General features: G+C 38.8%; 1 protein-coding gene across 2 annotated transcripts in view; it reads right to left on the bottom strand.

The window, feature by feature from the left end:
* The window catches only part of PRKAR1B (protein kinase cAMP-dependent type I regulatory subunit beta), a 103723-nt gene that overhangs the window by 28822 nt on the left and 62014 nt on the right, over positions 1-12887 (bottom strand). For both annotated transcript variants that reach the window (XM_061357071.1, XM_061357070.1), the window contains exons 6-7: positions 12839-12885; positions 4135-4293 (exon numbers count right to left, since the gene is read on the bottom strand). In XM_061357071.1, coding sequence (XP_061213055.1) covers positions 4135-4293; positions 12839-12885 — 206 coding nt within the window. The remainder of the gene's footprint in view (positions 1-4134; positions 4294-12838; positions 12886-12887) is intronic.

The following is a 12887-nucleotide window of genomic DNA, read 5'->3' as shown; positions in this document are numbered from 1 at the left end:
GGCTTTGGATTGGCTTTATGTTTTGGCCACCATGCAACCTACATTCTATGGCAATATTAAGTCCTTCTGACTTGACTTTATTTGAATAGAAAAAGACACTTGTTAAAGAAATTGTTCTCAGGTTCAAAGCTGTGAAAAGATGATAAAACAAAGCCAAAATAGCATAAAGAAAATGAGGCATGACATTAGGAACTAACTAACTTGATTTGTCATGACTTACATCCCAGTATTATAACTTACTTCTGCAAAAGAAGTTTACCAAATAGGCAAAAAGTATTGTATCCCATACAACTCTGCTCTCAGAGCCAGGTATCCTGGACCATGGGAACTAGAGGACAGTTAAATCATTCTGAATCAAGCCTTCTTAAATAAGAAATTAGAAGAAATTAATACTTCAAATTTCCTCAGTCTGGGAACTGAATTGTCAGGGGGTTCAATCTGATGTTGGGATACAGACATTTACTGCTCTGGTATTTGTGGTATTTGCTATATTTAGAATACAAATATTGTAATACCCTGGGATGTTCCCCACTCCGTGATGCTCTTGAATCCCAACTGCAAAGAAGAGAGCAGCAACATTTCACCAACTGAATTACATGAGAATCCTATGGCAAAAATTCCTTTGCCTCTCTCCCAGAGGAATGTAAGTAAATAAATATAGAATATATACATAAGTGTGTGTGTGCACAGAGAACACACACATACAGAAATCTGCAACAGAGTGAAAAGTATGCAGCTCAGAACAGATAATTGAATGAAATAAATGGAACACACAGATGGACAGATAATTTGTGAATGTGCTCGGGAAGGGGACGTGTTCAAGTGGGTTTTTGTAATCCATCTAGTACAATGAATTTCATGGTATAATAGTTTGTCAAGGACTCCAGTGAAAGCCAAGCAATTTCACTGCAAATCTTTTGACAAAAGAAACTATTCCAACATTTACAATCATCACAGCTGCTAAAACAAATCTGAATGTGACCTTCAAGTCATCAGGGTACCTAAGCTGAGACAATGAAATATAAAGAAATATAAAAATATAAAAAATAAAGACCGAATAATAAATGGATGACAAGCGTAACTAAAAGCCAGCAGGAACTTTTTGCATCAGGCTTTGTCCATCCACAAAGAAAAGACAAACTCCCAACCTCCTGGGATGCATTTTATTCATACCATAAACCAGTCAGGATCAATGAGACATGTATGTGTGGAAAATGGCACTAAGTAGACAGGAAACTAGAAATTACTAAATGCAAAGTAAAGAACCAAAACAGAGGCTGCAAGGAGAAATGAGGTAGAGAGTCAAGTGGCTCACAACAGGATAAAATCTTTTTGGCAAGAGTGGATTTGAAGGTATGATTTGCAAATAAATATTTACAATGTGAACAAAATTTCAACACTAGACGGACAAAAACATGGGGCTGGTCATGGCTGGGAAATAATGCTGATGAAAGAAAAAAGAATCTTGGGTTATGGAGGGGCTTTATCTAACTACAGAAAAAAACAACCCAACCCATATCTTTGGAAGAAAAAGGTCACTGATCCCTTGGACAAAAGTAGTTGCAAACGGAAAATGAGAAAGAAAAACCCACTCACTGATTTTAAAACCATCTTAAATGATGTATCTCAAAAGATATCCTAAACATTAATATCTCTTATTTAAAGGCAGAAGCCTTTCTACATCCAGAATATCTAGCAGCTTTCTAGAAGCATAAGCTTAGTGGCTAAATGTCAGGAAACCATGTTTCTGTGACTTGAAAGGCAGCTACTACTACATCTTGAAACTGAGTACAGCAAAACCAGCCATGTAATGGTGGAGTTAGCTTCAAGTATGAAATGCAGCCACTGAAACATGATGTAATTAATTCTTAGGCTTGAGGAAATGTGCAGAGAGACACTGTAACCTGCCCTCACACGAATGCACAAAGACAGGTGTCTCATTTCACCTACAGCAAAGAAATTATCCACGCTGCACCTAGAAATATGAAAAGATGACACAATTCATGTAGTCTGGATAGGTAAATTGCATTTAGTGTGGACAGCACTTAAAATCAGACATTTTCTGCACCTGAAGCAATTAATTCACTATGCTACCTGAAATATTTCCCAAGTATGAAGAATGCTACAATTACACTGTCTGGGTATCTAATGTAAGGCAATAGACCACCAATTCTTAATGACCTCAACTGTAAAAGAACACAAGAGGGAGAGCAAACACCTCCATGTAAAGTTAAAGGTCTCATCAACTGCAGGAACTGAGCTTGCTAGGTAAGATATAGCAGTCACTGGTTCAGAGAATATGTAAATTCATTTGAAAAGCACTTAGCACTACACTAGAATGAAACAGAAGTATATCCATAATATTCAAGTTGTATGCATAGCTAAAGCTAGCAGTAAAACACAGTCTTTTCCACTTGGGACTTCAAGTCCTTTTAGTAAAATACTGTCTCTGCATCAAATATTCATCTTCTGAAGGCTGCTATCAGGTGGTAATGGACACATGATCAAACCTGAAAGCTCCCAGCATTGCATGATGTTAGATGCCACCATTTCCATCAACGCTTAAAACTGAAATTACCTCTCGGCTATGATGACTGTGAATCTGTCCTTCAATTCTTTAGTAGCAAGGTTACAGGCAGCTGTAAAAAGCTATGCTTAAAAAAACAAGGAGTATGTGGCTTGCCCCAACATTTATTGCTCCTACATTCCTTCTTTTATACCTTGGGTTTCTTCCTTGCAGCATGCAGGTTCATTCATCAGACTAGTTACTCCAGACACCCCTCCACTGCATCTGTGCAGGACATGGGACAAATAAGCTGAGTGTGTCTCGTAAGTCTGTTAGGAAATACTCATACTCTCTGTTTAAGAAATACCTTGCAGAAAGGTCTCAGTTACTACTGCCTGCTTCCCTGCACTGGGAAGCATTCAAAACTATTCATCCTGCTTATCCACAAGAGAGAAGACAGTACACTTTAGTGTATTTTGTCTTGGAGCAATCAACCTGAAAATTTTGGGATGGAGTAAAATCAATCCAACTTACTCTCCTACATGTCAGTGTGATGTTCATTTATGTGATACAGAACTCAACCTATGAAATAAAGAGTGAAAACCAGCAATGCTTCATACAGACATCCAGCAGTTATCACACAGAATAAATAAAGATCAGTCTTACAGTCTATTGCTTAAGAACTAATCATTTAAGTGTAAAATCTACTCAATTCTCCTGCTATTTATCTTATCCATGATATGCACTAGAAATACAGGTGATTTCAAAATGCATAATCCTTTATCTTTCTCAGAGCAGTGTAATTTCCTTCAGATCAGAATGAAACAATGCACTTTTGGAGACAAGTCCTACTGAGAAAGAAGATTTACACAGGGTTATGTCTATTAACTACCAAAATGAAAGGAATATTTTATGAAGAAGGAAGATACGCACATGGACATCGGAAGCAAACTCATTAAAAAGGTTATGATGTTTCTAAAGTTAATTATCTGACAAAGTTTCCATTATAATCTAACAACTCAAGAAACAATAACAAATCCATAACCTAGGGCATGCCCCAGGTGCCCAGAAGGTCTGTTGAGCTTTGCTGCAGAGATGAGGGAGTCTGAAAGGAGCCGAGCAATGAATCATTAGCAGCCACCATCCTACGATACGTGTGTACTAGCTAATGAAGATGGAGGGCACAATTCAACCAAGACTTTTTTATTTGAGAGATGGATCTACCTTGTATTGCCTGCCTTGAAGGGTATACTACAAGTTCAGACAAAGACTTCAAAGGCAAGGGGTAGGGCTGAAAAACATTTTTAGGTTCACGATAAGGAGAAGATCTGCATAGCTTCAGTGGGTAACGGAGGCCTCCTGACATTTTCATTCATATATAGTAGTTACACATAATGTTATTCAATTGCATTTCTGACTCAGCATCTTTCTGCTGAATCTTGTCCCCTTTCCCTTCAGTTCACTTAATTTAGTTACCCAATGTTATTGTCATGTCCCCTCTCTTTTATGTAGGAACACACACTATACAACCTTCTTTCATCAATGTACTCTGAACACGGAAGTGCTGGCGCTACAAAAGAAAGTGAAAAATATGAACTCCATGAACAAGACTTTCTCCATAAACTTACCATTAAAATGCGTCTGTAGCTGTCTCTGTCGATGCCCCAGAGCTTGAGATCTGTCTTGGCCTTGACGGTGGCAGCCCGGGGTGTTCCATAGATCAATGCCAATTCCCCGAAGCTGCCTCCTTCTCCGATGCTGGTGACCCACTCTCCGTTGACATAAACCTACCATGGCACAAGACAAGTTTGGGGACTTGCAGTTTTCCTCCTACTGCCAGTTACCTAAAAAGCAATTAGTAATTTCCTTTCTAATCGTCAATGCTGGAGACACAGAAGGAAAACAAGAGTGTAATAGTTTCCGCAGTTAGTCCCCAAAGAGGGCAGCAACCCTCTTTGTGAACAGAATTTCAAGTTGTCTTGCTTCAGTACACTGACTGTATTTACTCTCCCAGTTTTCAGCTCCCATGGTTAACTGGCATCATGTTTTCCCTCTTGTGTTCAAGGCTCAGACAGCCAGCATGCAGAACTGTCACAACTTTGGCTTTTTATTAACACTGTCAAACTTGAAAGGAAGGAGATTTGTTGATATATGTAATGAGGTTTGCTGAAAAGCACCATGGCCACAAAACGTAAAACAGTCAAAACAGGGAAACATCTTCTGAAAAGGAACATTTTTGTCTTCCCTAACCTCCCAATAATAATCTAAATATAATGATTGAGATCTCTTTCTATCTTAGTGAAAACTATGAAGTGCTTTGGACTTGAGAAGCCATATATAGAATTACCCTCTGTCTTTAACATCAGCTCTACAGAACTTACAAACCAGTATCTGACCCACAGCCTATATAGATAACATACCCTCTCAAAACATGCTCTGGATCGGTATCACTATCACTATTTTTCCAGGATGATGTCTAACTTCAGTGCTATGTAATACCTTCACTGGAGAAAGGGGGACTCATGCAGGTGCCTGCCACTGGGCTCCATTTTCCTCACTATTCATGGACTGTACAGCTCATGAGCCATAATAGTGTATTTGAAGACTGATATGGATTGAGTATTCTGCAGTTTGCTTGTAGGCTTGCTGCTAGAAACCTACACAATAAACCCTCTTCATTCTGTTAATGTGTCTGTGAGTCTAGAGGGTAGGAAGAGCTGTGTGCATTTACCCCGTGCAGCATATATCCCAATCTGTTACAGACTGATAACAGTAGAAACCAACCAGAACAACTTTCATTTGTCTGGAAGCTCTGAGAAGCAAATACTGTGAAGAAAATACACAAGTATTTTTATCCTAAGCAGAAATCTATTACCAATTACTGAGTAACAGACTAGCACGTCTTAAAACACGAATTAAAGCTGTGTTCAAGCTGGGCATGAGAAAAGACAGTGACCAAACTAAATGAACCGGGGTCAAAATTCAACGAACTGTCAGTATTAATTTTACTTCTATCTTCATTTTATGATGAAAAGGTGTTTTACAAACTACAGCTGGAATCAATCCCAATTTATCTTAGCAATTTTCAGTTAAGATCTGATCCAGCTTCTACTGAGGTCAATGAAATGCTGCCTCAGTAGGAGATGGATGAGGCCACGGAGCATTTCAGCCGATCAAGAGACCTCTTGGGTATCAGCTGAAAAGAAGCAGTATTAGCATCACTGCTGAACTCCAGGCAGTGTTGTGGCTCTTGGTGTTCCTGGAGCATCTGAGGATCAAAGGGCTAAAATTAAGGGTAAAAATAATCCCTAACAGGCAAGTGGTAGCAGACTGCCAAGAAAGAGCTAAAGCCACAAAGGCTATAGCTTCATTTCTTCACCACAACAGAACAAATGCCACATTGGAGAATACCACACAGGAGAATAACAACAGTGTTTCCTTTCAAACCTTCACACTCACCACAGAAAGAAAATCTCACAGAACACTGAATCTACTTTTGATTCTCCTCATGATGAAAAAAACCAAGGCAAAAAAAAGAACTTTTTAAAAAAGCCAGGCAAACCCAAGCACTTTCCTGGTGAAAAAAGCAGGTAATACTGTGTGTGGCTCCTGGACCTATTTCTGTGAGACAAGCAGGAGAAATGGATGAATAAAATCCAGATTCTGAAAGGCTTGTAACATAGTGACAATGAATGAAATATTTAAAACTCAGTTAATCCATTGAAAAATTGTCCAGATGCCTATTTGAAAGTTGGGATAGTCCCTTTCTGTAGGGATTTCACTGGCGGGTCTATGGGTTTGCTACAGTACAGTACCTCCTGTCCTCAGGGGGTGATGTGGAAAATCTAGTAATTCAGATGAGTTTTGGACCACATCCATGTCAACTGGCATTGCATCCTTGACTCTTTTTCAGCACACCAAAAATACATGTGTTTCTATATGCTCTTTTCTTGAAAAGCACAGGTTTTCTTATTGCAGAAGGGTCTGAAGTATAAGTGGGAAATAAACTCATTCCAACGTGTATTTTTTAAGCAATATAGTGACATTTCTTTTAAAGCTGTATTCATGATAAGACTGCAGCCCAGAAAGGGTCATTATGCTGGTAAAACTCAAGGCAGAGCAAGTGAAGGATGGGCATTTACTGTTGCATGGCCATTACAGAGAGAGGCTCCTACTAAACTGCTCTAAGACTTCTCTAATTTTGCTGTCGTACTTGACTAGACTTGACTTGACTAGACTCCAAAACATGTCTGCCATCTCTCCTGTAAACAGTTTATGCAAACGGCCATTCCTCCACCCTAAGGGTGTCAGGTTTAAAGGACTCAGAGGTGAAACCAAATCACTGATCTGACAGTCTCTGGGGCCAGCATTCACTCCCCCAATAAAAATGCCATTTCCAATATCAATCTCCGAAAGAGAAAAACATCTTGAGAGCAAGTGTTGTTTTCTAGGGGCAAAACCATTGCACTTCATTCTCTGAAAAGGCCTAAGTCAACTTTTGTCTTCATTATGAAGTTGAAGTGTATTGATAGCACATTAAAAAGCCATTTTGCCCTTTAATAGAGTTCAGCTCCACTATGAATCCCTTTAAAATAGGTTTTTAAAAAAGAAGTAGAAAGGAAAGTAGCTCTGTTTGTAAGGTGTGGGAAGTAAAGCTATTTTAGGCTCAGAACAGCTTATGAAAGCCAATGTTATATGGCAGCAGCTCAGATGATCTCCTTCTTTATCCTAGAAAATGCTGGGCTGAGGTTTTGGCTCAGGCAGTTTTAGGCATTTGTGAACTCTCAGAAAGTGGTAAGTACCTAAGTGAACTATTCCTAATTGTTACTTAACCTGCTGATCATAGCTCTGTAACAGCTGGCACCTTCTTCTTTTGTGCAGCTGAAGAGGAGTGTAGAACTGGAGGTGCCCAAATATGACCAAGCCATCAGGGCCACCTTCTTTCCACAGATCAAAAGTACTTCAGATTTCTATGGTTTTCTACCATGCAGTATGAGCCCTGCAGTTTTGGCAGGCTTGAAAATCACATAACTTGGTTCATTTCATTATTCTGGGGGGAGGCAAATGGGAAAAGTCTCCTGTGAACAGCAACAGTTCCTTTCTTCATGGGCTGTGATATACATAGGCACTAACCAGGAGAGAAAATGCAATGAATCACACAATGCTCAATGCATCAAGAATGCCTCTTGGCCTCACTCATCTTGGTGTTGTCTAGAGAAGCAGAAAGTAACCTTACCAGGAGCAGTAATACACCCACTTCACTTTGAAGGTATGATATGATCTATCTCTGAGCTTGACTGGAGTGAATTTACCTTTAATTTTGTACTGCTGATTTCAAGTTAACTTTAAGCTTTTGGGCTTGTTCGTTGTTTTTTTTTTTGCTGCCACTTTGTGATCTATGTGGACAATCTAATTTGTTCCAGGCATTACAGCTTTCAGATCTTAAATTCCCTCCCTTGGATCTGTTTGTAATAATTTGTGCTTTGTGTCTTGTCAAGCCTTAATATTTGTTATCCAAAAATGACGATGAGGTTTATTTATTCTTGGAAATAAAAGCAAGCCTGAGACATGAAGGGTATTTATATGTGGGTAGTTTTCTCAAATAAAGCCAGTGCTTTATTTGTAGGATGAATTTGCTGTTCTTAAATAGAAATATATGAACTTGGAAACTGCCTTGAGAACCCTTGAAAATTCAAGCTGAAAACCTCCAAACTTTAAAATGTTCTGTTTCAAATTTCAAAAAGCATCCTTCTGAAATCAGAAAGATCATTAACGCTGGGAGAATTTAAACCAAAAGCAATGTATGAAATCTAACCATACAGTATACCTACTTTTAAAATACAACAGTATTCTCACATAAACCACCATTTAAATTTCATCTTTGTATACACGAATTAGATAGTTTGTATATATGAATAAAGGCTTCAAGAGGATTTGACCTACACTCAAAAGATAATCTTATCAATCGTCCACAATATTCAAGCACAGATTCACATACAGATTTATACAGTAAATACAGAATCTACTTAGAGAAAATACTGAAAAGTTTTCATATTGATTTTCACCATACTATAGTTTGGCTGCTGTTGTTTTACATGAAGAAAACCTGAGAATGACTGTAGAGAAAGTTGCTGTGACATTAAATGGAATGGGAAGTTGCTGAGTCTAAAAAAACCCTACATCTGTTTTAAAAGGGTAGTTGACGGTGCTTTTTAAAGCAAAAAATGTGAGGTTACAAGATTAAAATAATAAACAGGAAGTCATTTTTATATTTAGAAATACAGATTAGAGATTTTTGCAAGACATACTTTAGCAGGTACTTTCAACATCTTTATTGGAAACTATAATTTAAGCTCTGCCAGCTACTTTTTGGCATACATTCATATTTGTCTGAGCAGAAAAGCTTTCGGTAGACAACTGACCTCTAAGACTTCAAACCTCATGCCATCATCAACATAGTATAAACTTCACCCATCTGCAGGGACAGGTCAGAAGTTAACAATTCTCATCAACCCTGAAGTGCTAATGATGAAGAGTCTGACTGACAATGCTATATCCTTTCCCATCCAATGCCAGCTTTGGTCAAAGTACACCTGGTTTGTAATATACAGCAAGAGAGGGAAAATGCCAGGTTCTCCAAGACCTACCTCTTATGGATTGCTGAATCTTTCTTTTACATATGAAAATTTGTGCCCTTCTCCCTTTGTCTGCAGTCTTCTTAGCTGTTCATAGTAACACCAAGAAGAAAACTTACAGATACTTTATTCTATGCTAATGGGGCTTATTTACACCCTAAGAAAGTGTTGAGGATAACGTAATATATTTAAAAATATTCTATTGTACTCTAATTTGACTCAGATTATTTTTAAGGGAAAACATTAGAATGCCCTTACTTACTCTTTGGGGTGCCTATACCAAAACTCTAACAGTAAATTACTTCTAAATGTTGCATTTTTTTTAACTCAAAACACCAAACACTGATTTTATTATTCTGGCTTCACTGGTGGTTTCTGTTTGGTTTTGGTTACTTGATGGATTATGTTTGATTTTTTTCAGTTTTGCCATGACTTTATTCCAGCGGTTGGGAATTTTATGGTGGCAACATCCTTTACGTGCATCTTTGCATGTATATGGAAAACCCAGGTGCTTATCAGTCATGATGTGTTCAGAGTACACATTTGCCCCTTGAATCCACCAGTCCTGGAATACCTACCACTTCTGTGGAAATCAGGTAAATGATGAAGGCAGATAGCCTGGCCAGCGGTTAACAGCCTCCATGCATATGCCAATACCAGCTGAAGTAGGCAGAAAATGGCTTGAGGCTTTAAGTCCCAGGGTCAATTGTCTACTTTCCAAGTTGCTTTTTTTCTTGAGGAAGGGTGGAAGCATGCCAAAAAAGTATCTGGCAAGGCTTAAATGAACTGCAGCTCGCTTACTAGCGGTCTGGATTTTCTTCAGACAATAAGGATTTTAGCACTGCTGCCCAGAAAATGGAAGAACTCTTTTCTTGGGAGCACTAGATACAGTGTAGTGGTACATACCCATGGGGTCTGAGAGCTGCTGCCTTACACAGGAGCAAGTTATCCTGCATTAACTGCCCTGGCGCAGAATATACTCTGGGGGGGGGAGAAAGGGCTCTCCTCACTGTAGCTTCCCAGCAAAGGCAGTTAATGTAAGTAACATCTGTAGCTACCTGGGTGTAGCTGCAACTTGGTCCTGGGTGAGCAGACATTTCTTGTGCCTTCCACAATATCTTGCAAAGGAATTTAGCATGTGTTTTGGCTGAAGATGTGGGAAAACCTTAGGAAGAAAAGAGCACCTAGCTGAGGAGATGCCCAGAAGAGTAGTAAGGTGCAGCAGGATGAAGAAAGTGGGATGCTGAAGTGGAACAGCGTGAGAGCTGGTCACATAAAAGTTTTGCAAAACTTAGAGGGTCAGGAGCTTTGCTTGGCCCTGGAATAAGCTCAGTCCCAATGACATCTCTTAAGCCTTGTTAGGATGTATTTGTCCCACAGGTCATGTCAGAAAACTCTCCTATGTGTGCCTGAGAAGTGTCAGGATGATGTTATTGTATATCTGTCCATTTTGATCTGTCCTAGCAGCTATAAGATGATTTTAGCAATTAGGGGAGCATGGATTGAGAATGCTTACGAAATATACTCAAAGAAACCCAGTTATTTCATTCACTGCTTAGGAAATCTGCTGTTGCAAGTCTTAAAGACAAGGCAGAAAAGTTGTGTATCTTATATCATATATAAATGACTGGAGGACTGCAAACTACTTAGAATACAAAAAACCCAAAACCTTCTGTCTTCAACTCTAATAAATAAAAACAAAGTTGTACACTATGCTTTTTGCCTAGCAAAAAAGTGAGTCCCACTGAAATCATCAGAATTGCTCATGGGCTTAAAGGAGGACTGGTGCTTTGCTTGGTCTGGGATAATATTTTCAAAAACATGTATACAGCTTAAGAGCCAACATGGAATTGCAATGCAGTGACTCGGAGGCCAATTAGTTTTTCAGATTTTACGCCAGATCCTATCTCAGAAGCTTCACAGATCCCTGAATTGTGCTGGGAAATAGAAGAGTATTCTGCAAAAGACTTTCATGAACTCAAAAAAAAAAAAACCCAATAAAAATTATCTGTCTCTTCTTGGGCCATTTATGGTCGAGATTATTTATGAAAGGATTTCAGCTTTCCATAAAACCTTGAAGATCCTCTGAAATACAACTAACATGATGCAGTAAAAGTGTTTCTGAGTAGATGCCATGGTATACCTGGGAAGAGAACTATGATACCACCTTACCAAGAGAAAGCACAGTAACTAAAGAAATCCTTTTCAACATTTGACAAGCCATGACCACCCTGGCCATTAGTGGCAACCACCACTTACAGAAAATGCACAGACCACTTTGTGCAATGGTTTTACAAGCAGAACCAAGCTGAAGAGGCCACAGACATTTATTTGCTGCATTTTGTCACTGCTTTGCAAGAGCAACATGTGCATATGGAAGATTATATTTTTTGCAATTAATTACAAGTGTTTTGCAGACTGCTTTCTGATGTCATCCAGTCCCCCAGTATCCCAACGCCAAATGCTGAAGAAAGCTTTCCTAAAGGTTTTGAGGGAGTACAAACTAATTTTAAAGAGGATTAATCTGTAACTTCAACATATGTTTGTGGGTCTGATTCAAAGCCAGTGAATTCATTAAGCTCAGAATCAGACCCTAACCAATTATTTAAAAACTAAATTTTAGCACTGTTCTATAAATATTGCTCTTTTATTTTCTGGCCCTGTGGATGTGGCAGTGTTTGCTATTGAGAGGTATGCCTGATAGGAACAGTGAGTCAGACGGATTTCCTGAGGAGCAACTTCCAGAGGCAGAGGCAGCATGTGAGGTTTCTCAATTCCCAACAATACCAATTAGATGGTCTCCTGACACAGACTGCTAAAAAAAATAACTTTCACTAAAATAACTGTATGCCTCCTGCCCAGATTTAAAATAAATCACTTTCTTCTTTACGTTTGCCAAACAAAACTCATCTGGGCACCTGAAGAGCAATGTTGCTAATGAGCAAGCCTGCCCTATCCAACAACCTGGATACGTTAAGATGTGTGCAGAAAATTCAGTCAAATTAGGAACCTGCAGCAAAAGTGCAAAAGGCTGACTTTCACATGGGGTAAAAATGATAAGAGGTGAATAGATTTTTTGCAAGGCTGGTTCTGAAAGCAGCTTCTTTTCAAAGACATGCTGATTAAACCACTGCATACTCCTGTAAACATTTTGTGGTCTAACAGATCACTTTACACTTACAATAATCCTTGCTTTATTAATATGCTGCATTGTTCATATATTTGGACCTAATTTTAAAAGCAAATGGAGATTTATAAGATGAAACTCGCTGCCTGAGGCTGTATCTCAATTTGGGAAAAAAACAAACAACGTATGAGCTAAGCTAACTGATTAAAGAAAATATTTTCCTTATGGTTGATCTGAACCCTCAGGTGCATTCCAGCATGGTGGCCTTCTCTGCCAAAGACTGCACACCTCCAGGTGTGGTTAGGGTTCTGAAGATGTCATTCACTTGGGTTTGATACCATATTTTCCTGCTTGGAATGGACAAATAAGCTAGGATGTAAAACATGCCAATTATAAAATTATGCACAAATGACTTAACAAAAGCAAAGTAATGAAATCAATCCTGTGAAATCTATTTCAAGAAGAAAGGAGACAGAACCACAGCACATAGCTAGACCAAGCTGTGTTCCAAAGCATACAATTTTATTCTGAACCTTCAAAATAAATACTACACTGTAAAAGTTCACTTACATCCACCTCGCCTTGGTCAATCACATAGAAGTTGTCTCCTTCATCACCT

The sequence above is a fragment of the Neopsephotus bourkii genome, unplaced genomic scaffold, assembly GCF_033783945.1.
Source record: "Neopsephotus bourkii isolate Nb327-2 ecotype Australia unplaced genomic scaffold, CSIRO-AGI_Nbou_v1 NB_882, whole genome shotgun sequence".
In the NCBI taxonomy this organism is placed as follows: Eukaryota; Metazoa; Chordata; class Aves; order Psittaciformes; family Psittacidae; genus Neopsephotus; species Neopsephotus bourkii.
This window is presented reverse-complemented; position numbering and strand designations above follow the sequence as displayed.